The sequence below is a fragment of the Mesoplodon densirostris genome, chromosome 10 (assembly GCF_025265405.1).
Source record: "Mesoplodon densirostris isolate mMesDen1 chromosome 10, mMesDen1 primary haplotype, whole genome shotgun sequence".
NCBI classification, from domain to species: Eukaryota; Metazoa; Chordata; class Mammalia; order Artiodactyla; family Ziphiidae; genus Mesoplodon; species Mesoplodon densirostris.
Window position 1 is genome coordinate 32,015,961 of NC_082670.1, and position 26,342 is coordinate 32,042,302.

Sequence of the window (26,342 nt, forward strand, 5' to 3'; positions counted from 1 at the left end):
AGATAAAAATAGAAAACTGGTGGATATGAAAGGAGGATGGAGATAAACACTGATGTAATAAACCCCTCAGCTCCCCAGAACAGGCCAATTTGGGCCGACTGGAAGAAAGGTCACGAGCCCCAGCTGCATGTTACCTTTGGAGAATAAATATTCCAGGAGGGAAAAACCATGAGGCAAGCTGGTACCAGTTACAGTCAGTGCAGCTGAAAGGCCTGGTGTAGCCTGACCCTATCTGCACAGGGAGCAGAGGCCAAGGGCTTGGGCTAGGTGGGGACCCTGAGCTGCGAGGGTTGGGGCACCTTGCAGTCCCCGTGCAGCAGTGGCAGGAAGGCAAGCAGGGCCCTAGTTGAGCAGGTTGCCCTGCTCCTGGGCCTGGGTCAGGCTGTCCTTGCGGTGCAGGTGGTGCACCCCCATCCTCTTGGGGCTGCGCTGGGGGCGGCTGGAGCTGGGGAGTGCCCAGGCCCTGCCCTCGGTGCGAGGAGTGCCAGGCCCCTCCTCTGTGCCACCATCACTGGGCAGCAGGCTCTGGCGCTCTTCCTCGGGGCTGATGGGCAGGTTCAACTGTTCCTCTTCCTCCTCCCTGGGAAAGCCAAGGTCAGCTTCTGTTGGCAGCAAAAGCCCACTTTCACCGCGTGGGGAAGAAGGTGCCTGCACCTCCTCATCTCCGCCAGCGGGACCAAAAGCAAAGTGGCGCTGCAGTTCAGGGAGCGCGTCACGTCCAAAGGCTGTGCGCTGGGCCACAGCGGCCGGGGGCGGAGTGCGGTCCACAAACGCCCGCTGCCAGCTGGCCAGCAGGTCCTCCTCGGAGCTAGCGGAGCTGGCCGGGGCACTGAGCCCCGGGGGGGCTGGGCTGGGCTGGTGCTGCGGGGAGGCCTGGGCCGAGGCAGGGCTGCTGGGCACTGGGCTGGGGCGGGCTCGCTCACTGCCCTCCTCCACCAGGCTCAGGGAGATGGCCTGGCGGGTGGCGTAAGTGCAGTTGGGCAGGGGGCTGTTGCGGGGAATCCGCACCTTATCCTCAGAGAATTCTATCACCTTGCGGCCAGGATACAGCGTGTGGGGCGGAGACGGGGTGGGGTAGGGGCTCAGCTTCTCAAAGGCTGGCAGGGACATCTCCTCCTCTGGGGAGCCCCCCACGGTGCCCCGAGAGCAGCACTCCCCGTTGGGTTGGGGGACGGGGCTTCCCGGAGCTGGGCGGCTGGCTGGGTCACCTGAGTCACTCCCACTCATATCCACGTGCACAAAGACATCCTCAGCCAGGGGGTGCCCGGCGCTGCCTGACTGGGCCGAATTGAGCAGAAGAGACTCTGGCTTTTCCAACACACGGGCAATGACCGAGGTGGGCACCACAGCCCCTGGGGCCAGGCTGGGGGCAGGCCCCGGGCTGGTAGCCTCCTGACCACTGTGCAGATGTTTCCGAACCATGTCCTGTAGCTCACAGGGCAGCTGGGGTAAAGGAACGAGAGAAGGGAAGAGAGACATGAATGAGCCCAGCCTAAGACAGCTTGCTTCAGGGCAAATATGACGGCTGCCACATATAAGGCCCCCCGTGTGCTGGGCACTTTGCTATCACCTGTTCTCGCAGCACACAAAGGAATATCCTCATTTCGCAGATAAATTGAGGCTCGGTAGTGGTAAAATAAGTTGAAGCTTTTGATTAACAGAGCCAGGATCTGAACCCAGAACTGGTGCTAAGGCCCACATGCTCTCAGACGTCTAACTTCCCCATCTCAGCGGTAGATTCTGCCCAAACCAGACACAAGCTTGAGAATCAGTATTGACCAGAAGCCTTAGAAATACCTCCACTCCTTCTGTAGGCCCCATCAACCTTGAGCCTGAGCGCTGGGGTCTAGAGTTTGCCCCTTGGAGCAAGGGGCCCTCTCAATTATTCTTATGGCCCATACCTCTGGCAACCCCCTCCTTCCTGCATGGGATCCAGAAATTGAGATCCTCTCTCCCTGTCTCTGTTCCAGAAATACCAACAGGGCCAGTCCCCACTCTGCCCCTAGTGATGGGCCCTTGACAGCATGCAGGACACCAACCAGCGGCCGAGCTGACTGGCTTCAGAGGACACAGGGAGGCGAGGGGAAGGCAAAGCAGAAAGCAGGGAGCTGAAGGTATGAGGACAGGACAGAGAGAGGTGTAGAAACTGGAGTTGGAGGGTCCTAAAAAGGGCAGACGGGCATTGGCAGGGACAGTGCTCCACTCACATCAGCGAACTTGTGGTTACGGAAGTGAGACTTGTTGCACTTCAGGAGCTGCACAGCCAGGTTGCAGTCCAGCCGGTACCGCTCCTGCGGACACAGATGCAGTTCAGAGCCCGGCACAGCCCAGGGGAGCAGGGCGGGGCCAGGACATGGCAGCACAGGCAGGGAGGCCCCCGAGGTGACCATACATTGAGCTCCTCCAGCCTGTTGATGGTGTTCCTGGCGTCCAGCAGCTTGTTGGTCAGCTCCACGATCTCCCAGTCCAGTGTCTTCCTGTCCATCTCAGCCTTCTTGATCTGAGGCACACGACTCAGTGAACCCAGCCCACACCCCAGCCAGCCCTTTCTCCTCTCCCCTCCCCCTCTTCCCGGCCCAGAGACACAGGAAGCCACAGGTGCTAAGGGCAGCCAAGGCACACAGAGACAGACGATGGACAGACAGAAGGAGACCAGACACCTCTCCTGCAGTCCAGGCTGGCTGTGGGGAGGGGGCTCTCTGAGCATGACTGACAGCTGCCCAGGCCAGGACAGAGCAGTCTAAGAGCTGCCCGGCCCTGGAGGGCACTCAAGGGGCTCTACACACCAGGTGAGGCAGCTGGTACCTGAGAGGCAAGAACTGTGCACACCCAGGGGCTGAAGCCGATGCTGCCTGTGGCTGTTTCCAGGATCAGGTTGGGAAGCGGGAGGAGGTGGGGAGTGGGGCTGCGTGGCGGCTGGGGGCGCCTGTGAGATTATCTAGTTGAGCAGGGAGGGAGCTGCAGGCTCAGAAGCAGTCTTCTGATCTTCAGCTCATGGACTGGATCCACAGGCCCCCTTCCCCCAAATGGCCGGGGCTTGCTGCCCACTGCAGCCAAGAAGCTGTGAGCATTCAGTGGTGACATCAATCAGTAACTCTGCCCAAGCCAAGAACAGGCTCCCCAGCTGTCCCCCAGGAGGGAGGCACTGACTGCTGAGCAGGCCTCACATGAGGAAGAGGAAAGGAGTGGGCAGAGGGCAATGGCCAGGCCCCAGCAATCCCAGATCTCAGCTGAGGAGGAGGCGAGGGCAAGGGAGAAAACACACAAACTCAGACGCAACTGCAAAAATCCAGCTGTGGCTAAGAGAGGCCTGAGAGGAGAGTGCGGCAGCAGCGGTGGCAGCATGAGGGAAGACGAGGAGAGAAGAGAAACAGTGTGAGCATTAAGACAGTCCTGACTCTCACAGCACACTCGGGCCCCTCCCCACCACGGCCCACCCCCTCGCCGAGCCCAGGGAAGGATGGCAGTCCCCTGGCAAGTCCCAGCCCCTGCTACCCTGGGAGCACAGCTCCAGCCAAGCTGCCCTCCTGGACAGATTACCAGCGTGTGCAGCTTGTCCTCTAGCTCCTGGTTGGTCCTCTGGGAAGCCGTGTAGCTGTGCTGCAGCCTGTAGAGGGACACAAGGCAGACCCCTGGATCAAGATCCTATTCTTCAGACCCTGCTCAGCCCCTCCTTCATAAGGGATCTTGGGCAAGTGCCCCTCCCAGAACTTCAGTTTTCGCATCAGAATCAGATCATCTCTGAAGCCTCCCCGGGCTACCTCCTGTGAACAGGGAGATGCGTGCACGTGTGTCCCGGCCCCTTGTTCCCACACCTGCGGAACTTGTCCTTAAATTTGTCCAGCTCCTCACGGCTCTGGCCCAGCTCCAGCTCCAGGCAGTCCTGCCCAATCTCCAGCTCGCGCTCCAGGGCCTCAGTGCGCCTGGTGGCTGAGGCCAGGCGCCGGCGAAGCTCCTCATTCTCCTGCTGCAAAAGCCTGGTAGGGTGAGGAGTCAAGGGCAGAGGGGCATCAGAGATAGAAGGGCCACCCTAGAGTTCCAGGGTGGATTCAGGAAGGAGTAGGGGTGACGTGAGAACAGGTAGCTGTGGGCAGGGGACTCCTTGAGATTCAGCCTGCGTCTGGGGCAGCGTATCCCATAGGCCTGCTGGCCCTGAGATCACAGCTTGGGTGGGAGGGGCAGAGGGGATGGGAGAGGACAGTCTGCCCCCCTCACTGCAGAAGAACGAGAAGACAGAATTGCAGGGGCTACAGTTCCCAGTCTGTCTCTGGTTACAGCCCAAGCCAGCTGGCCAGCAAGCCCCCAGCTCCAGTTTCCCCACTGCACAATCAGGCTGCTCCATTATTCATCTCTTAGAAACCCAGCCCAGTGCTGCCCTCCTCTGCAGAGGCCTCATGTAGCTGACAGAAAGGGCTGCGGGGAGGCAGCTGGCACAGGAGGGCCAGGAGCTGGGGAAGGGAGCTTTGGCAAGAGCAGGCCTCTCAGAGCCATCCACCTCCTTGATGCCAGGTCCTCTTGGAGCCCATGGAACAAACCTCTTTTTCCGGAAGGAACATCCAAAACTTCAAGCCTCCTCCCAGAGTCCCTAAAACACCCCACCCCAACCTTTACCTCTACCTAATCCAAGGAAAAGCCCAAGTGAAACAACAGCCTCGCCTGCAGCTAAGAGGGACAGAGTTGAGGCAGGGCAGGCTCTCGGGCAGCAGATACTCACTTCATCCTCTCCGCGTCAGTCAGGGTCTCCTGGGCACAAAAGAACAGAAGCTTGAAGCTCAGCTCTGGACCACTGGCCTCCTGCTTGCTCCCCACCCCCTCCAAATAGCCCTGGAAACGGTCATGTCTGAAGCCTAGAGACTCTCACAGCAGAAGTGGGCTGCAGGGCCCCGCAGATAGAGGCAATCCAGTAACACCTGGACCAGCCTACTCTCTCCCATGCCAACCAGATTCCAACCCTCACCCTTACCCACACTAGCTCCAACCCCTCTTAATACTAGAGCCAACTGCAAATGAGTCCTGGTACCCATGCTACCTCTCCCAGGGCTGAAGAGAGCCTCTCAGCTGTTCACTGGGCTCCTAGTGGGCCCTGCAGGCACAGCCAAGACTTTCCAGAGAAGTGATGAAGCCAGGCAGCTAGAGTAGGGTTCTGAGCTCTGCCAAAGCCCTTCTGGCCCCCAGGACAGAATCAGGCCCTCACAGAGGCTCCGGAAGCACAAGCGCGTGGGGGAAGGAGAGCCTCTGGGCTAAACCTGACTGAGACAAGTAAAGCGTCTTCTGCTTTCACCCTCCTGCCGCATCCTCCTCAAGCCTCCACGTTGGTCACAAGCCAGAGCTCAGCCAACCACAAAGCAGAGCAGACCCATGCTATGACAGGAGGGAAATGTCAAGCAGCATTTGATTGGCCTGACTGCTTCAGGATGCCAATCACAGGCAGGACAATGAGGTGGGTGGCCCAGACCATGGACTTGGGAGCCACTGACACCTGGATTGACCCTGTTGTACCATACACTGGTTATGTTAATCTTGCTGAACCCTAGTGGCCTCATCTACAAAACCAGGGGGATGCCCAGTGGGTGGCACCTAGCACAGTATCTGGCCTTTTAATTTAATGTCTCCTGAACTGAAAATGGGCAAGTCATGGATGGCACTTCTGCCGTGAATGTGACCAGAGTGGGCCATGGTATGCCTGATGCTCGGCACGTGCTGGCCATCTCTCAAGTTCTTTAAATGTGTTTCACACACTGCAACAGGATGGAGACACGGAAGCAAGATGAATCAACTGCAGGACCCGTTTCCTCCTGCAGTAAGCTGAACGGGGGAGGCAAATGGATCTGGAGAATGCTTTGCAGTTGCCTGAAGAAGCCCTCCTAAGAATCTAATGCAGTTCCGAGCAGGGAGCACGTATTTGATAAGTGTCAGCCAAACAAAGGGAAGCTGGAGGAGGGCCTGACTTTCAGGGACAGCACAGAACAGCTAGTCTGGGGGCAGCTGCTGGAGCGCTGCTTCCTAATGGCCCCCGAGGGCCCCAAGTCGAATGGCTCTGCTCCTCCAGTGGAGGACCAGAGTCCTGGCCTCCGGTCAGGTGAGCGCCCCTCTGTCGGGTGGGCTGCCTCTCCCACGGAGAACAATACGGCGTGGGATCACTTCCGCTGAGCTCAATGCCCTGGACACGTGGACGTGTGTCACAGCGGTCCCCTGTGAGTCTACACGGCCCCACCAGCACTGCTGCGACCGGGAGCCCAAGTGTGTACCAGCAATGCTACACCCTCACCCCAACTGGTGGGACCAGATGTGCCCTCAGGACAGCCAGAACCCCGCCTCAGGGGCCTGCCTCTGCCAGCCGGGGCAGGGGCACCGCTCTTGCTGACCTCCTGCTCGAGCTGGGAGCCAGGAACTTCCAGCCGCAGCTCCCGATGCTCAGGTGGTGCCTTCCGGTAGGGTTTCTTAGCAGGGGCTGCACTGGTCATTCTGGGAGGCGAGTGCTCCTCAACCTGCTGAGGGGAACAAGGAAGGAGGCTCAGAGATGTGGCAAGAGGCCTCTGAACTGAGAAAAAAAAGAGGACATGTAGGAGCCACCAGGCAGGCAGACAGGCCTGGGCTGCTGCTGGGGTCACGCGAAGGGCTGGACTCTGGTGTGTCAGTGCCCATGGGTCAGGGGCGTGCTGGATGGGGGCCCGGGTCCAGGGGGAACAGATGAGAGGAAGCCAGGGTCCAGGGACTGGGTGCAGGGAGTATGGATTGGGCCTGAGGAGCGGCCCACCCCTTGCCCCTGTGGGCTCGGAAAGCAGCCTCAGAGAAAAAGCTGCTCTCCAAGCACCAGTTTCCTCAACTCTACACTGGGTTGAGAATGGCACCAATTTCATAGGGTTGTTTTAACGATTATGTAAAGCACTAACAATGGTAGCTCGCACTCAGGAAATGTTCGATAAATGTTAGCTTTAAAAAAAATTGTAACCAGAAAGTAAGGGTTTGAGATGTGTTCCCCACCTGAGCTCCTCCAGGGGGTCACCAAGCTTAAGGGCCCTGAAGGTCAAGCCCCTCTGGCCTCCACCACCCTTTTCACCGGCCCCACCAAGAGGGGCTGCCTGCTGCCGCCTCCCCAGGAGGGAACCCGGTGGGGGGCGCAGGCCTCACCAGGAACATACCGTCCGTCTGTCGGCAGCTCTCTCTGTTCCGCTGTCCGGGAGTCAGCCCTCGGCTCTCCACATCCCACAGCCCCGCCACTTCCTCTAGCCAATAGCTCCTGAAACCAGAGAAGGGGAGAAAGTGGAAACCAGGTGTCAGCCGCCTGTCTGTCAGTACCTGCCAGGGAGAGCTGGACAAGAGTGGAAGCACTGGGCTCCCCATGAAAGCTCTGTCCGGGCCCAGAGGAGACACATGTGTGTCTGTGTGTGGGTTCATGGTCTCGGCTTATCACATGCCTGATTCCAGGATAGGTCTGGTCCTGTCTTGTCCCTATCCTACCTCACATCTGTCCTGTTCATCTCCCGGGCCTCTCAGAGTCTAGAAACAACTAAGAGATTTGGGGGACAAGGGTTGCAGAAGACAACACCAGGAAAAAGCCTAACAGAGGCTCAAGAAGATGCTGGGGGAAAAAAGCTCCCAGCAATGTTTCCAGAAGGAGCCCAAACACCTAGTTCTGTGAACAATGGTGGTGAACAGACTGTGTGATGAGGAGGGGTAGGTCCAGGAGAAAATCAGAAAAAGGAGCATTTTAGAGCAATGATGGTTCTCAACCAGGGTGATTTTGGTCTCCCCCGCCCCCTCCTCCCCCCACCCCTGATATCTGGCAAACGTCTGAAGACATTTTTGGTTGTCACACCAGGGGTGGGTGGTACTGGCATCTAGTGGGTAGAGGCCAGGGGTGCTGCTAAACATCCTGTAAGGCACAATACAGCCTCCCACAACAAAGAATTATCAGCACAAAATGTCGATAGTGCCTAGGCTGCAAAACCCTGTGTAGAAAGCCCCAGTCTGGGGAGCTGAGACGCCTGGCTTCTAGGCTCAGTGCTGCGTCTGACACAGTGTGGCCCTGGGTAAGTCCCTTCCTCACTGGATAAATCTGTCATCTGCACAGAGGTGGCTGGACTGAGTGACCTCTGAGGTCCCCTCCAGGTTCTTGGGGTTCTGACCTCTCCCCCACCTGTAATGAGCTGGGCTGCAGCATGGCGGCAGCAGCCACCACAGGGACCAATGGAGGCAGTAACCTCAGGTGGCCTTCTGGGCATAAACAATCTCGCGGCCGCCATCCACCTCACCAGAGCTGGGGCTGAGGGAAGCCTTGCGGGCTACAGCGTGTGTTCCTGCTGCTGGGACATGCCCTGGCCATGACTCCTGTCACATTCCACCAGGGCCTGAGGCAGGAAGCACAGTGAGGGGGCGGGGAGGGCGGGCAGCAGGAGTGGCCTCCCTCCTCCGTCTGGGCAGCCTGGCCTCTGGTGTGGGGCTCTGGGGCTTGGCAGCAGGCATGAGCCGCCACGCCAGCCCTTTGATAGTGAGGCAGAGTGGGTGCCCACCGGGCACTTGCAGCAGGCCGTGTCGGGCTGACTCCACGCGCAGGAATCCGGGCAGGCCTGAAGGGACAGCACGCTCCTGAGGTGTTGTCACCCCTACAGGTTCCCCAGGGCTACCCTTCCGGTGGGACCCTGGGTGGGAGCTCCTCTGGCCCAGGGGAAAGGCCCAGAAAGTCCCAAGCCAGCCTGGGCACCTGGGTTCTGGTCGTCAGGAGGTCTCAGCGTGGGGGTGTATATGAGTTACAAAAGGGGAAAGAGCCAGAGCCGCAGGAGTAAGAGACACAGGTAGCCAAGAGCTCCCGGGAAATCCAGAGCTGGCCTCTGCCTTCTCCCCTTCTCTGCAGAGAAGCCAGGCCCCCCCCTCCCTTCCCCATCTGCTCCCCACTCAGCTGAGTAGCCCTTTCTCCTTGCAGGCCCCTTTATATATACCCCCTCTATTCTCAGCCTCTCGTCTTCCCTATTCCTGCCAATGCCCACACTGCCCTCTAGGTACTGGGACACCTGTGTGGGCGGTGGGTGGGCAGGGAGGACACTGACAGGCCCAGGTAACTGGTCATTCTACCTGTGATGAGAGAGAGCGGTCTCACTCCATACCCTGCTGGCCCAGCTCTAGCCATCACATGTCCTACAAGCTCATCCTTCCTCATCTTGACCTCACGGCCCCACAGCACATATTCCCAGGGCTTTCATGGCAAGATAATCTGGCTTGCTGAGGGGACAGACAGTGTGGATGTGGCTGGCATGAGACGGATCGTAAGTGCAGGCTCGGACTATGGATGAATGGTAGTGGTGATGGGAGGTTCTCTCTCCCAGCCAGAGAAAACTCTTTTCATACGTGTCAGAGTCACAGGGAGGGAAACGACTCCCAACTGGGGAAGCAGAAGGCAATGCCCACTAGCGAGACAGTCCACCAGGGAGCCTGCAGTGACCCCAACACAAGTCCACGAGGAAAAGTCCGTGCCGCCCCCTGCCCCATGTCCATAAATTCCAGTGCTTGTTGGGGCCCTGGCTCCAACTCCTGAGATCTGCTAAGCGCCCCAGATCCAGCCCATAGGGGACCACAATTCGAGCACTGAACAGGGACTCGATGTGCCTGGCAGGCTGCTGTCCCTGACTGGAAGCACTGCAGGGAAGGTCAGAGCCAGGAGTGAGAGCAATGCCAGGTGCACTGCAGAACAAAGTGAGAAGCAGCTGGACAGCAGGTCCACAAGAGGAGGAAAGATGAGCTGGAAGGCAGCAGAGTGGTCCCTCCAGGAAGACCCAGCTACTAGATGCAGCCTCCGCTGGCCAGATCTCCTTCACCTCAGCTGAGCTGGCTTCAGGGCACCTCCGAGAAAAGAGTCTTCTAGAAGTTCTAGAAATTGACAGGGAAGAATCCCACTCCCATCCCTCACCACAAACTACCTGAGCTTCAAGGAATTGGAGGCAGATGACTCAGGATGTGGGGTACCAGATCACATGCTGGGTTTGTACTACAAGAACAGCTGTGCTCTGGGAGAAAGGCTGAAGCCTAAGTTAAAACCCCTGGCTGACCCAGTCTGGTCTGCAGCTCCTCGGGCTGGACCTGCAGGCACTGCTGAGGAAGACACCCAGAGCAGCAGTAAACCCTCCCGTCTTGTGGAGGTGAGGTGAGAAAGGAAAGCAGCTCTCCTCACTGCCCCAACCCCACCTAACTCCTCCTCCTCCTTCCTCTCCTGCATAGTATTCATTCTTCAGTTACTCAGAATCAGTTCAGAGGACAGACTCAACCCCCTATCTGCTGGGGCGGGTGTGTGTGATAGCTTCGTAATTGCCATGTTGCAATCTGCCAGTCGGCTCAGGGCGCCTGTTACCGCCTGCCCTGCGTGAAATACCTTCTCCCTGATTACAGCCCACGGGGCACGATTAGCTGCCTCCAGAGAACAAAGTCTACTTTCATTAGAAATGGGACTCGGCACGCACAGCGAACCTGCACTGTGAACCCACTGAACAGCTGAGCAGAGCGTGTATCGGAGACAGATACAAGGAGCAATGTGCGCCAGGAGCTGGCTGAGCAGTGTCCTTAAGGGTGATTTTTTTTTTTTTTTTTTTTTTGCTGTACGCGGGCCTCTCACTGCTGTGGCCTCTCCCGTTGCGGAGCACAGGCTCCGGACACACAGGCCCCGCGGCCATGGCTCGCGGGCCCAGCCGCTCCGCGGCATGTGGGATCCTCCGGGATCGGGGCACGAACTCGTGTCCCCTGCATCGGCAGGCGGACTCTCAACCACTGCGCCACCAGGGAGGCCTGAGCAGTGTCCTTTAATCAAAGGACAAAACATCTGCCAAGCATCTCTCTCGAACCAGGAGATGGGACTCCTACCCACTCCCCTTTGTGGACACGGAGAGTGTGGGTATGTGACCTGGGGCCTCCATCGAGGTCAGGGATGACGCTTCTGGAGGCGAAGTAGGATAAGGAGAAACCTCTTCAGAATTCAGATTATCTCCAAACCACTATCCTCTCTCCCACTCCCTGCAAACACCCACAGAGGCAACAGCAAAAGGTTCAATTCCAAGAGCCAAGGATGCCCTGTTACTTCCCTCTGCCATCCTTTCTGTGGGTCTGCCCAAGGGCAAAGTCACCGGTGCAGGAGAGGAAGGGAGGTCCCAGCATCCAGCTTTCTCTCTGCTCAGGGCTCAGAGGCTACCCCCTCAACACTGGCCCAGCAGAGGGAGACAGGATTGAACCCAAAATAGGTGTGGCTCTTTGGCTTTTCAAACTCTGCCCTCCCCCACTGGAGGTCTCCTCTAGCTCCCAAGTTCTGCACTACCCTGTCCACCGGCCCAGTTCAGCTGCCGGCCCAGAGACACCGCCTGCTTCCCCAACTCCCCACATCACCCACACTCTTCAAGAAATTAGGGCCCCAACAGTTCCTCTGGGCTCAGACCATTTCTGAACTTACTAATGTCTCTCTGCTCCCAGCCATCACTGAATCAAGCAAGTGAAGGACCTCAAGGGGCCAATGAACCCAACCTTCTGAATCAGGGAAGGCACACACCTCACCACAAAAACCATTAAAGCTCTTCTTTCGTAATTCACCCAAAGAAAGTCAAATGGACGTTAGCAATCACTGCTGCTTTTAAAATGAAAGGAAAATGGCCCCTTTTCTGAATACTCCAGCTGTGCTGTATGGTGCCTTAACCCAGCAGGATATAAATAAATAATAAAAACAAATATGGGCCCTTCCTGAAGCCCCTAATCAACCGCTAAACAGGAACATCTGATCACAGGGACTAGCGCCTCCCCTGCGGAAATCGTCCTCAGCTGTGAGCCCTGATGTAGTCTCTGAACACTACAGGCCTGGAGGAAGCTGCACCTCTCAGGGCAGGACATACTCCTGCCGTACATATCTAGCTGCTTCTCAAGCCTCTGAAATTCAGTCTCTGCCTCCAGCTGAGGCCCAAGAAACACAAACCACTACCCTACAAGGGCCAGCCCTATAACCAGCAGGGGCCCCTAAGATTGCCCACAAGGACCCCCCCCACCCCCAGTCAGTATGGCTCCCCTCCACCTCGACTGTCAGTGAACAGCCGCACAGTGAGCCGATCCTACCAAAGCAGGCTGCGTTCAGCCTTCCCCACACCGGGCCTCCAGTTTCCGGCACAGCTGTTCCTGAGATACCTGAGCAAAGCCCTCAGCGATGCTGGGCACGTGGCAGGCAAGCAGTCAGCAGAACACAGGTGGGGCCCAGGCAGGCTCTGCTCTGGGCTGATGACAAGGCTGGAAGATGCCAGTCTGTGCCCAGACCAGCCCTGCTGCCCCTCCCCCAGGCAGGCCTGTCACCCCTCGGGGTAAGTTCAACCTCACCCTCTTGGGGCATGCTGCCTGCGGCCCTGACCTGGCCCCCTGCCCGCTCTAAGCAGAACAGACTGACAGGTTTTTAAAAGCCAGCATGGGTGGGAATTATTGTGCCCCAAAGTCATCCTGAGGCCTCAGAACTAGTGCTGGTGACCTGTGAGAGCTCACCTGGATCCCCACCTGAGCAAATACCTCAAGTCTATCCACCTGGCCTCTCATTCAAGCAAACACTTGACAGGAACAAAGGGGCTGAAGACTACTGATGATGATGATCCAAGCAAACCAACCCCCACCCAAAGGGAGGGCCAAAAAATCCCCAGGATCATAACCAGCACTTGACCTTAGTCCCCATGCCCTCTCCTAAGGAAGCGCAAAGTGAGGGTGGCCCTGAATCAGCCCTCCACTCCACGCCCCTTCTGCTCTCCTGGTCACAGCCAAGCCACAAACCCCTCCAGCTTGCTACCGCCTTACTCAGGGTCCCTACACATCTGCGCAGCACCTACCCCCTCTCTCATTTACACACTTACACCTCATGGTCGCAGGCAGCTCCCTGCCATCTCCCTCCTGGCTCAAGGGAAACAGAATCCACTTAGAGGACCTCCGGGTCTCAAGTTCCCCCATCCAGCCCACCCAACCCTGCACTGCCTCCAGAGGCTGGAGACAGTGTCTGTCTACAGAGTTACCCGTGCAGAACAGCAGGGAGCCCCGAGCAATCGGTCTTCCTGCTACCTCTGGACCCCCCTTCTCCTTTCCAAGCCTGGAGGGAGGTGGGAGCTTGTCGGGGGCTTCTCCATGGCAAGCTGAGGCCAAGGCCTCTCCCAGGCCCACTGTGGAGTCCAAAGCCAGGTCCTTCCCCCTCTGGCTGAGCTGCCCTTCCCAGCTCTTTCTGGTTAAAGTCCACCTGAAGCTCCAGACGTGGAAGGCAGTGGGGGGACTAACTCCACCCACTCCACCTCCCAGAGCCACGGTCGCCAATGGGAGCTACATCTCAGATGGGTACCTGGTTCTGGGCTCCAGCTTTCAGTTTAAGTAGTTTCACTCTTCTGCCCAGGCAATTTCCCACAGCCAGGCCAAGGTTTTCCTCAACCTCCCCACCCCCAAGAAGAACCTGCAATTGATCCTAAATTCAATTTGTACCCTGGGATGAGAATAATGGCGACAGCATCTTCCCCTCTTCCTTTTTTTGGCCCCACCGCAGGCCTTGTAGGATCTTAGTCCCCGGACCAGGGACTAAACCCAGGCCACGGCAGTGAAAGCGCCAAGTCTTAACCACTGGACCACCAGGGAATCCCCACCATCTTCCCCTGTTGATAAAGGGAGGAAACTATCCGGTCTAGCAGAAAATTCCCTTCCTACTCTCGTTCCATCTGTCTCTGAGGCGTGAAACCAACAGTATGGTAACTGAGGGATGTTCTCAAACTCCACGGTGCTAAAAGCAGATTAAACAGAAATGCTAACCATTCTGTTTTAAGGGAGAACTGATAGGCATGGTACTAACTGAAGGGAGAAGGAGGCACAGAGTCCAGCAGCAGGCTGGCAGATAGGTAGGTGCCCATGCACAGCCCCACCCACAGCAAGGAGACTGGGAAAATGGAGGGAACCCAGTAGTAAGGACAAGCGAGCAGAGATGGCATGATGTAAGCAAAGGGGAGAAGGCACAGGCCAGGGGGAGGAAGGGAGAAGAGAGGCATGGCTGGCGGCACCCTCAGGGCAGGTTAGCTGGCCCAGGTCAGACTCACAGGGTTAGTGTCTTCTCCCCAACCAGCCAGCTCTCCTGGTTAGCACGGTTAGCAACAGACTCATGGCAGACGCCCTCCAGGCACTCCATACAAACAGACAGCTCGGTTTGTGAGCAGCCCAACTCCGGAGCTGCAAAGAGAGAGCAGAAGGATTGCCAAGCTGCAGGATGCCTGAGGGTACACACTGCACTCTCCTGACAGGGACACTCCGGCTAGACTTACCACCAGACCCTCAGGGGCTTTCTCCACTCTGGAAAGCATGCCCCGTGAAAGTATAGCACTCCCCCTGCCAAGCAGTGAGCCCAGCTCATGACCCCAGGGATGGTCAACAGAAAGAGAGGACTGCTGTTGTGGAACGGGGCACTGCGACCAGGGGGAAGCTCCCCTGTCTCACCTATTCCTGGAACACTGCTGCCAGGCTGCACCAGAGCCCTGAAAGCTGCTTGTAAGAACAAAGCCACCCACAGCTGCAGCTGCCACCTAGCCCAGGCCTGTGCCAGCAGAGTTCACCCCACCACCTCCCACGGGCTCTGAGGAAAGGGACTGGGAGAGAACTGGCCCAGGGACCAGAGGCTGCAACAAGAGCTGCATGGAAAGCCCAGTACAATGGGGCAGTGTGCACCCCAGCCAGCTGGGCCAGTCAAAGGAACGGGTGACACACTGTCACCTTTCAGTTTCTGAAAGGGCCAGGGAATGATGCTTCCCAGTGAGCTGGCCCCAGAGGAACCCACAGAGCAAGAATAAGGGCTATGCTACAGCCAGGCTCCCAAGATCCTGAGAGGGACTACCTCACCCACTCAGAATGAGCAATGCCCAGAAAGGCTAGCGTTCCCACACAGCTAGCCCAAGGAACACTCTTTCCTGAAGCCTCCAGAACCACCTAGGGAAGTGACACACCCCAGCTTAAGAGATCTCAAGGCAAATGTGCCACAGCAGTGGAGTCCCAGAGACCCCCACCCAAGATGTGACCCCTGGGTCAGCAGGACAGGAAAGCCCTTCTGTCTGAAAGGCCTGCAGGTGATGAGATGACTCGGGGAAGGAAGGGGAGAACAGAGACCACCCTGGCCCCACATATGGGCCTGGCCTTCTCCCAAGCCCAGGCCAACAATAAACACAGGCAGGAGAAACCTCCGACAGGCTTCCCAACTGCCTCCTCACTGGGCTCCCCATCGCTCTGACAGCCCCCGAGGTCAAAAGGCCATAAAGGGTGAGATAACCATCTAGCAGAGAAGATGACAACTCTTCCTGTGGGCTCTGACCTCTTCGCTGGACTGGCAAGGAAGCATGGCCACGGGCAGGCTACCTTCCGAATCCTCACCACACACACACACAAATAAATAAATAAACACCAGCTGGGTCTGGTTTGCTTTTGAAAGGTAGAGCAGCAAGTGACCTGGCTAATCCAAGGTTTCAGGAACTAGAGGGGACTCTCTCTGCACTAAAACAGGGGTTGAGAAATCAGGTAAGTCTACTCCCTTCCCAGCCAAAGATGAAAGAGGAGTGAAGGAGAGAAACACGTGAGGCGAGAGTGCTGATGCCCACATCACGCTTGCACCCATCCTGGTTCCCACTCAAGGGCACTCCTGCCAGAAAATTTCATCCCAGAATAAAAGACAATCCCTCAGAGATAAGCAGGGTGCCTGCTGTGGCAAGAGCCTCTAGGAAAGCTGTTCCATCCTCCCAGGGAGCCAGCCCCCAGGAACGCACCAGGCTGGGCAGGAGGCTGCAACCAGGCTCCTCAAAGGCTCCAACAGGGAGGGACTCACTCCCACCCTCACCCCCCGGGGGTTAACTGTTAGAGGAGGGCAGAGCAAGCTGAAGAACAGTATGTATTACTATCGAGTTTTGTTTATTTTACAGGCGATACACGATGGGGAATGTCTGGAAGGACACAAAAATGATTAGAAGGATACGTGATAAACGGTTAACAGTAGTTCCCGGTCTTTGGGAAAGGGCTTAGACAGGAGCAGTGGGGGAAGAAAGGAAAGGTCTTTTTACTTTACTTTTAATTTTGTATACTTTTCTGTATGGTTGGTATTTTAAATAAGGACATACATTATGTTTGGGTTTTTTTGTTAGTTTGTTTTTGCGGTACGCGGGCCTCTCACCGCTGTGGGCTCTCGTTGCGGAGCACAGGCTCAGCGGCCATGGCTCACGGGCCCAGCCACTCCGCGGCATGTGGGATCTTCCTGGACTGGGGCACGAGCCCGTGTCCCCTGCATCGGCAGGCGGACTCTCAACGACTGCGCCACCAGGGAAGCCCCATACATTATGTTTATGATGAAAACATACAGTTCCTCATCAAACGGACAAAATCCCTCCACCTGTACTGTGCTTTATCATTCTGGAAGTGCTTTCCCTTCCATTATATTTCCTTTGATCCTTATAGCCTAGTGAGGCCCACGGAACAAGTGGAGTTCTCCCATTTTGAAGCAACAGAGAGGACAAGTGACTTGCCCAAGGCCACAGACACACTGGGACAGAACCCTCCATATCCAATTCAAGTGCAAAGCCTGGAAAGCTGTCTTCTCCAGGGAGCCACAGGAAAGCGACTACAATTCTGCCCTGATGTAAAGACCCTCAAAGACTTCTGAGATTGAATTCCCCACTTGGCTTACCTGGGAAGGTGCAAAGAGGCCACTGCTCAGTACCCAAGGCGATAAGCACAGAGTTCTATCCCTCTGGTTGGCTGAGTGGAAGCACAGGGCTCTCGGGCCTAGGCTGACTTCCCAAAAAACAGTCCCTACCCTCAGGGAGATCCCTGCCACAGTTTACTGTGAGAGCACAGAAGGTCTTCACAAATAGGGGGCCATGTCCTTTATAGATTCCAAATGTCACCTAGTAGACAGTTGGCACTTACGAGATAGACCAAAGTTCTCACTCTTCTACTCATGGACTCAGTCCCTCTGAAGCCTAAAAGCACACAACACAATCCAGGCCAGCTGGCTCACCCAATCTCCTCTCAAATCTGCTTAACATACAATGCAGCTTATTACTCCTGCCAAGATGCCATCAGGAAGATGTGCCGCATTGCAGTGTGCACCCCACACCGAGGGATGAGGGGTAGAGCCCGGGGAAAACTCCTTCAATCCACTTCTGCCTGCTGGTTTCATCCTTTTAGTTCGTCTAGGCACTAACAAGGCTGTAGTAAGTCCTGGTTGTGAGCATGGAGCCCACCAAGACAGGACCAGTGATACAACAGAAAAGCAAGCAGGTTACAGTGGGCACTAAAAGGAGCTTAATGAATAACAAAGAGGATGCCAGCAGCCAAAGACCTTTTAGAAGATGCTAATTAAGCAAGAAAATACACCTGTGTGTACTTTGATTCCTCTTTTAACTCCTTCCTGCTGGCTTAGGGATGTGTGATTAGAACATAAGGCTGAAAAGGGAGACAGCTGAAGCCAAGCACCTGGAAGGTCATTTAACCACATTAACTCAACTCTGGAAAATAATTAGTAATTTGATTGTTAATACTATCACCATTTGTTTATGCAGGACCTTTCTTCCTGAGGGTTCAAAAAGCTTTGCCAGATAGACCTTATCTGCTTTAGTCTAAGGAAGGACTGGGTTGGGTCACACAGGAACCAGAATTGCTCAGCACCTACTATGTACAGTCTAACTAAACGCTCAGCCTTCAATAAATGACCTTACCCCTAAGAAGCTTCAAAGAAAGAAGATCTTGCCTCTAGAGGGGGAGAGACAGGTTAACTGCCCCCCTGCATCATAGGGTGATGAGTGCTCTGAGAGCAAAGAGGAGAGGCACCTGGCTGGGGCAGGGGTTTAAGGACCAGACAAATGCCCATTGAGTACACTGCGTGTTTAGGGAGAGGAAATGCTTACAGTCCTTGCTACAGCCTGCCTTGGTTGAGGCAGTTCGCTCCATGTGGTAAACCCTGCATATAGGAGTTCATTCGTGGAGGAGCTCAGAGAGTACACAGTGGGAGAAATGCTGCTTGTGTTCCACCTGCAACTAAAGCAGAGTTCTTTGGGTAAAACTGCCGTGTTTTGGAAGAGGAAATGCTTACAGTCCTCGCTACAGCCTGCCGTGGTTGAGGCAGTTCGCACCACGTGGGAAACCCTGCATATAGAAGTTCATTCGTGAAAGAGACCAAAGAGTACACAGTGGGAGAAATGATGCTTGTGTTCCACCTGCAACTAAAGCAGAGTTCTTCGGGTAAAACTGCGTGTTTTGGGAGAGGAAATGCTTACAGTCCTTACTAGAGCCTGCCTTTGTGTGGCAGTTCGCTGCAGGCAGGACACCCTGCATATAGAAGATTCATTTGGGGAAGGGCCCTTGGTGTACCGTGTGGGTGAAATGCAGCTTGTGTTCCATTTGCAACTAAAGCAGAGTTCTTCGGGTAAAAGTGCCGTGTTTTCAGAGAGGAAATCCTTAGAGACCACAGTAGAGCCTGCCATGGTTGAGGCAGTTCTCTCCACGCGGGAAAGCATTCTTATAGAACAAGTTCATTAGGGGAAGTGCCCATTGAGTACACTGTGGGAGAAAAGATGCTTGTGTTCCACCTCCCGAGAACCCAGACAAATCTTCCTCTGATTGTAAACTCACACTGGAGCACCACCCGGTCTAGACTTCTGGAAACAAATTCTTTTGGTGTTTGTTCAGAACTGGTGCCCGAAGAACTAATCCCATCAACAATATCAAAAACAAAAAGGCAAAGAATGGACAGCAACCCTCAGCTTCCAACCCCATTTCTGGGGAGCACCTGAGTTAAGCCGGTTCTGTGGCACAAGAAGATCATCGAAGCCATAAGAAAACTGGGACAAGTCTGGCTTCCTCAATGCCTACTAGATGTGTTCCATCAGCTTCACCCAACATTTTTCAGTCTATAAAACACCGGGGAACATGGATCATCAAACACGCCATCCAGTCATCCCCAGCCTTAACTATTGGATTGACCAAAAAGTTCGTTCGGGTTTTTCTGTACCATCTTACAAATCCACCACCTACCCACCCCCACCTGTACCCACCAAGGTCATCACCAATCTCGAATGCATGTCACAGTCCATCAAAGGAATTGTTTCAACATAACAGATGGGGAGAAGGATCAACAATCTTATTTTGCACACTGATGCTGTACCCAATCTCACCTTTTTTGTTGCTTCATCACAAAAAAGGAGACTCTCTCAATTTTACTCCCATCTCAAAAATGTTCCTGGCTACCTGGAAAAAATCAAAAGGCTGAGTCTACCTTGAATAAAAACAAAGCCTTTTCTTATCCACTGAGTTTTCCAAAGTGGGATTCATTCATTTAACAGATATTTACTGAGTATCCTTCATATGCCAGGCACCTTGCTACAGGCAGTGTACTCATTATCTCTAATGCTCAATACTCTTGCAAAAAAGGTAATGTCACCTTCACTTTACAGGGGACAAGACCGGTGATCCTACTGGTTAAGCAACTTGCCCAAAGTCGCACAGCTGGTAAGGGGCAGAATCGGGATTAAAACCCAGCTCCAAAATCAGACTCTATCTACCACATTGCTCACCCCACTTCCAACTCCCCTCACCCCCACCCTCCCAGTCTCCCCTATCTCCCCACCCCCACTCCATGATCAGGGAGGGTCCCTCCTCTACAGGGGGTCAGCTCAGTGAAAGAGACAGACAGGTAAACAGAGGACTCACCACACAACATGGTAAGTGCCAGGACAGAGGTTCAAAGTGCTGTGGGGACCAAGAGGAAGAAAGGAAAGCAGGGAAGTCTTCTCATTGGAGGAGACAGAGAAGCTGGGTCTCAGGGGATGAGCAGAGCTTCAGAGACAGAGGTGAGCATTATGGAGAGTGAAGTGCACAAGCGAGAAGAAAAAAGTAAGCGGATGTCTAGAAAAGGTTCAGGAGCAGGAGGAAACTCAGAAGCAAGGAAATACAGGACAAATGAAGCAGAGTGGCAGCAACTCAGGCCAGAGGGTTGAATTTGGGCCAGAGTGCTTTTTGCATACCACGTTAAAGAGTGTGGACTTTATCCCAAACAAGGGAGAAACCATGGCCTTTCTAAGGGAAGAGACATTGGGTTTTTTTATAGGAAAATAATTTTTAGAGCAGCAGGGTAGAGTAGGGAGAGACTGCCCACATTTCATTCATCCGTATGCACCACAGCATTATAAAGCACCTCTTATGTGCCCTGCACTATCCTAAATGCTAGAATACAATAGTAAGACAGTATCTGTTCTCAAGGCACTTGTAGAGTCAAGACAAGTAAACAGGCAATTACAATGCAGCCTAAGTGCTAAAATAGAAGTAAGCACAGAAGGACAGTAAAGGGCGGTGGGATCCCAAAGGAAGTGACATTTAAACTGAGACCACAAGAGCAATAAGGAAGGTAAAGGGAGTCTGGAATGTCTGCATTCCAGACAGCACGACCAGCTTGTGCAAAGGCCCAGAAGCTACAGAGAATGAGATAAATTTAGAGAGCTGTCAAGAGGCTGAATCCAGGTGAAGAAATGAAGGCCCAGTTTACCCACAGGTCCTTGGCACTCAAAATATGGTGGCGAGAAGGAGGTGAAGGGATTCGATTCAAAGATAATGAATGGGGGTGTTATGAGAAGAAACTGATTTAGACGACAACAAAAAGAAAATGCTAAAGGGGGAGAATCGGCTCAAAATCTATCAGCCTTCACCCTGAAGTTCAATCATTTGCTAAAATGTGACCTGAATCTAGAAAGTCTGAAGACTTCTACCAAAACACAAAGGTGTACTCTACGGAGATAACACGTTTCAGCATGCTGACTGAAGCACGAGTCAAGATAAAGCACATTATCCTGAGATACGTGGCTCCTCTATTGATGGAGGAGGGGAGCAGAGACTCACAGATGCTGTCTAACTCTCAAAATCACACATGCCACAACAGACAGAAAAGTTCATCACAGGGCTGCGTCAGAATTCCCAGGGCAAACCCTAGGTCCTGAGCCCCCGACACCAGGCGCGTGCCTACCCTGATGGCAGAATGGAGAGTCATTTACTGAAGAAAAAGATGGACCCCGAGGGTGTGTTAAATAGACAGGACATGACTCAGAAGGAGGGAAAGAGTAAGTCTTAAATACAGGGCAAAGGAAAGCCAGTCAATCAATCCTTGGGTACACCTCTGCCCCAAGGCTGCACACGGGTCTCCTGCCTGGTAAAAGGAGAGACCTGGGCTCGGCAACAGGGCCTTCCTCAACAACATAAGCTTCAGCCGAAGCACATTTATTTTCCATTTTCCTCTCACGTTAGAGGGAGGGAGCTGTTTAAAATGCCACATTTTTTCCCCTGTGTCGTTTGCTACTTGCTATTTTTAAAAGATGTATCCAGAATGTCTATGAGTTTAACACTATGGCTACTTCAACTGCTCATGTCAGTAATCATAGTCAGATTGAGCCTTATATTTACATCTACATTAACTAACACACACACCCACACCTTTAATGCATGCTAAGAATGGATCCCAATGGAACTCTGTCTGCTCACCCAACCCAGCCCAAGGTTTTCCAAAGCACAGTCACCAAGTTGAATCACAAAGAGAGAGTACAGATTTGGCTAACATGGCACAGGGCGCTCCCTCACCAATCCCTGCATCGGTTATTATCTCTGAGAGGAAGGAGAGAACTGAGATGAAGAGCTCAGCTCCTAAAACATTTTTTAAACAAACAAAAAATATTTTACTACAATATGGGTATACATCTAACCATCATTACAAGCAAACGAGATACACATTGCCAGTAGGCATATTTAAAAGTTAATTTCATATCAAATGCAAAAAAAAAGTCTCAACTGCTGAAGCCAGATTGCCTGGGTTCAAATCCCAGCTCTGCCACTTACTTGCTAGGTGACACTGAGCAAATTACTTAACCACTCTGCACCTCTATTTACTCATCTGTAAGATGGGGATACTAACAGTATTAAATTACTTAATACAGGTAAGGCACTTAAAATAGTGCCAAGCACATAGAATCTGCTCAATAAGCACTATTATTATTATTATCACTCAACAGCAAATTAGATAATTCTGCAGCCTCACAGCTTCAAACAGGAAATCACTGGCATTTAAACATCACTTTAAATAGCTTAACGAGGATATTCTCACTACACACAAAATCTATGCTATCCAAAAGCTGCGCCTCTTCTCCTTAACATCAGGATAGCAGCTCAAACCAGTACAGGTCCTCCACAGAGAGACACCAAGTTCAATCATGAAGCAGAAATTAGTGCTGAGATCTGACTACCATAATAACAACAAATACATATTGCGTGTCAGGCACTGTTCTAAATACATTAATATACTGACTTATTTGACCCTCACACAACCCTATGAGATAGGTACTCTTACCATCCCCATTTGATTGATGAGAAAGCTGAAGCATAGTGAGCTGTGCAATTTCTAAAGGTCACAGAGCTACAAATGGCAAGGTGCAGATTTGAATAGGCAATCTGGCTCCAGAGTCAGTGCTCTTAATCTCTACGTGCACTCACCACACTGTCCTTCCTGATCGCAATTTCCTAGGGACATCCACAAATTGTTCGCAGAAAGAGAAGTTTCTCAACCTTCTAGAAATGAAGTCACAGCTAAATAACACCAGTTCTTCAGATACTTGAAGGTACTGAAGCTAGTCTAGTGACAGTGATTCGGGTTGGTCTGCCTGGAGTAAGCCTTTTGCGGGCGGGGATGGAGTGGGAGTGGGGAGCAGGAGATGGTTAGTGCAGAGTCCTAGATCAAACCAGACTTGCCAGTCCAATCATGGAGCAGATGCTGGCCCTGAAACAGGCTTCAGTAAGAAGCATGCTACCAACTCTGGCTTGGGCATAACCGCAGGGCATCAAAGGAAGTGAGGACCATACTCACAGCACTCTGTAGCTCCAGACCCCTTCTCTTTTCTCCAACCCCAAGTCCACTATCTCTCAAGCCATGCTTAGTTTTGCTAATGAAACTGATTTTTTTTAATGTGGTTTGATGGGAAGAATATAAAGGAAGAGAAGAGAACTACCAGAAGAGAAAGGGGCAAGTTTTACAATCCTTTCCTTCCATCACCACACTGGTCCAGGTTGTAAAGCAGCTCTCCAAAATCAGGTGTCTCAGGGACAGAATGATGTGAAAAATGTTCGCAGAGCTTTACCCCAGTCAGCTTGACCTCTTACCATAAAATGACCTGGGTTTCTCCTCCCTAATCCCAACCTGCCTCCCACCCTCCTCTGACCCCACCTACCCACCAAATCCACACCCCCAAAGAACACTAACGAGTCCTTCTTACCAAAAGAAACGATCAAAAGAGACAGACATGCTGCAAGAGTGAATCCAGGTACTGGTGACAGCAGGTACCTAAATGGTTAGTGAACACCACCAGAAATTTGTTTTCTTATGACTCCCCACCATCTGTCACCCACAAATTTCCACTTCCGGCAGGATACCAAACTGAAGATGTGTTGGGGAGATCAAAGAAAATACAGTGAGCATGAATGCACTGCTTGTGACAGGGATGTGTTCAGATACTTTCAGCCTGATCTCTACGCTCTTGCCCACGTTCGCCTGCACAGGTGAAGGCATACACGGCTCAATTCTACACCCAACTCTCAAAAATCAGCGTGAGATCTAAGCAGAACATTAACTTAGGGACCACAGGCAAAGGGCAGCCTCTATAGAAGAGTGCCCTTCTCAGATTAAATAATTTTCAGCATCACTCGTAGCCCACGCATCCTGCTCCGCTCCCCGGGAGCATGGCAGTTTGTCACCGGAGGCCACCTTACCCGCTCTGGGGTTGAGCTGGGGCAAGTCGCTACCTCTTCTTCTTTCCAAGTATTGTGATTTCTTCCAGTCCCTGGGGCCCCTGAGTCTTCAGCTGAAATTGGGGCAGATGCTGCTATAAGAACTGTGAAAAGGCTGATCTAAGTCTAGAAGAGGGTCATTTGATTGGCTTTAGTTCCCTCTTTACCAAACCTGCCCAACATCCTTCAGGTCTCTCTTCCCCCCTTCCTTACTCTCCTCCTCCACGGAAAAGACCCCTTTCCTCTCCCACCGGCCTGGTACGGTCGGGCCTCCGCCCCACACTCCAGGCTTTTTACTCTCCGCTAAGAAGTTCCGCTCCAGTTCGTGACTCTGCTTCTCCGGGGCTGCATACCTACTTCTGGTTCCCCCGCCTCGAATCCCCTCCCCCAGGGCTACCACTGGAATCTAGGCCCCCTCCCCTCCATTCCTATCGCCTTTTTTTCTCTCCGCCTCCAACCTTCCACCACTCCATTTCCTCTTCTTAACCCCGGTGCTAGTCCTTCCTCCGTCCCAACTCCATGCTGGTGTCCCCATGATCCCCTACAAGTCTAAACTCCCGGCCCGACTACTCCAATCCCATAACAAACTTTCTGCCGCTGCCCACTCCCTTCAGACCGCCATCTTGCCGCAGGGCAGGCCGGGTAGTGGTCACGGCCGCGGGAATCCCCACGCACTAGGCGCCGTGCGTCATCGGGGGCGTGGTCATGGGGGCGTGGCTTCCAACTGGGGAATAGTGGGGCGCCAGACAAGGTGGAAAGACGGGCAACTCGGAAGAGCAGGCTTTGGTGGCCTGGCAGCAGAAGAAGGGAGGAGGTGTCAGGAGTAGGGCGATAGCGAGAAAAGTGGGGAAAGATTCTGGTATTCAAAAAACAAAACCAAAAAAGACTGGGGGGAAACAGCACAAAAATATACTGAGGGAGTTGCAGCACTGGTTCCCCATCACCCAAAGGATAAAAGGCAATTTCTCAACTTGCCACACGGAAATCTCTAAGATCCAGCTTCTTCGCCCCTTCATGAGCCTCATTTTCCACCTCTCCCGGGGACTTCATGTTCCCCATTGTCCTGTTTTCAGGCCATCAGGCCTGAAAACGTCCAAGCCCTCTCCTCCCCTTGCATTATGAATTCCTACTCCTCCTTCAGCCCTCAACTCAAATTATCACCTCCTCCAGGAAGCCTTTCCCAATATCCTAGATTGGATTTGGTGCTCCTTTTGCTGGGTATCTCTAGCCACTTGCACATAACTTCATTGTAGCTACCTGTGCTGTAATTATTTATTTACATGTTGTGTCTCTCACTAAACTGCTGCTCCTTCAGGGCAAAAACTACATCTGATTACATCTTCATATTCCCTAGCAGGCTCCTGGCACACAATAAATACTTAAGAAATAAATAGCATAGCATTCTGCCACTCACTAAGAATACTCCTGCCTCAGGGCTTTTAGGTTTGCTGTTCCCTGTGCCTGGGATGTGCTTCCTCCAGATATTTCCTCTCATTGTGTCTCTGCTCAAATGTTACCACCTCAGAGAAGCCTTCCCTGGCCAAACTATCTAAAACAACATCCCCAATCACTCTCCCTTACCCTGCTTTAATGTTTTCTTTCACAGCACTTATCACTATCTGACATATTATATTTTTGTTTGTTTGTTGACCATCTCCCACTATAATGCAAACTCCAGAGCTCTGGGACTTTTTCTCATTCATTACTGTATCTAAAGCAATGCCTGGTATAGTAGGTACTCAAGAAATGTTTATTGAATGAATAAATGGCATGGAGATAAGTGACAGAGGGATTTTGGAATGTAGTGATGGGGAGAAGGAATTGAAAATACTGTAAAATAGGGAAATGCATAAATGGAAGGCACAGGTCCCTAAGGCCAGACTTGGCCATATAAAGAATGGGAACGAAGACAGAAGCCAGACGCAGCAAGGGAGGGAGGGAGTAGGATGAGGGCCAGGTGGAACTCTGGAGCAGTGTCCTCAGGGAGCAGACCTCTCCTGGGAAAGCCCCAGTTCAGGTAGAGGAAATGGGATGGGCAGGAGGCTGAGGAGTTTACTCAGATCTAAAGACGAAATCCACCCCGAGCCCAGGCCTCTTTTGGCCAGATGGTTCCGGAGGAGCCTCAGCATCTGTTCCTCTGTAAATTATCCAGTGCTCCCTCCTGCCTGTCTTCTCTGGTGACAGCCGGAACAATTGTCCAGGAATTCCATCTGCTCCCCTGTTCTTCTCCCCTCCACAGCTCATCAACATTTTAGAGTGGAGAGGTGTCCCATTTCCCTGGGCCGAGGGTTGGGAGCCCAGTTTGTCCCTTGGTGGAGCTGGCCTCAAGCACTCACTCCTCTAACAGCACAACAAATAAAACCTCAGCAAAGATCCCCAGGCCCTTGGAAGGAGGGGTCAGTCATCTTTATTTCTCATCCTGTCCACGTTTTTCAATCCCATTCAACTGTTTATTATTATTAATTTAATAAAATTATACTAAATGAATCAATTATATTGGTTCTTGCAGAGCTTTATCAAATAAGGGTTCC

General features: G+C 53.3%; 1 protein-coding gene across 4 annotated transcripts; it reads right to left on the reverse strand.

Annotated features, from left to right (window-relative positions):
• Positions 1-24,480, reverse strand: TJAP1 (tight junction associated protein 1). Of its 4 annotated transcripts, XM_060110850.1 has the most exons (11): positions 24,270-24,393; positions 23,794-23,885; positions 14,064-14,193; positions 7,143-7,240; positions 6,366-6,491; positions 4,715-4,743; positions 3,816-3,977; positions 3,541-3,607; positions 2,393-2,500; positions 2,208-2,291; positions 1-1,443 (listed from the first exon to the last, which is right to left on the reverse strand). In XM_060110850.1, exons 5-11 carry the CDS (start codon positions 6,462-6,464, stop codon positions 343-345), a joined length of 1,650 nt encoding a protein of 549 aa, XP_059966833.1. In that variant the 5' UTR covers positions 6,465-6,491; positions 7,143-7,240; positions 14,064-14,193; positions 23,794-23,885; positions 24,270-24,393; the 3' UTR covers positions 1-342. The 4 variants fall into 4 exon arrangements, with proteins under 4 accessions (XP_059966833.1, XP_059966830.1, XP_059966831.1 ...); XM_060110847.1 differs by lacking the exons at positions 14,064-14,193; positions 24,270-24,393 and adding an exon at positions 24,400-24,480; XM_060110848.1 differs by lacking the exon at positions 14,064-14,193 and having other exon boundaries at positions 6,366-6,488.
• Between the last annotated feature and the right edge of the window lie 1,862 nt (positions 24,481-26,342).

What these genes read in the sequence shown, in the direction of transcription:
- TJAP1 (XM_060110847.1), bottom strand. Translation starts at nt 6,464, where the DNA reads ATGACCAGTGCAGCCCCTGCTAAGAAACCCTACCGGAAGGCACCACCT. An exon ending in ACTGACGCGGAGAGGATGAA is followed by an intron (nt 3,978 to 4,714) that starts GTGAGTATCTGC and finishes TCACCCTACCAG; the next exon opens with GCTTTTGCAGCAGGAGAATG. An exon ending in ACAGGCTGGAGGAGCTCAAT is followed by an intron (nt 2,292 to 2,392) that starts GTATGGTCACCT and finishes CTGTGTCCGCAG; the next exon opens with GAGCGGTACCGGCTGGACTG.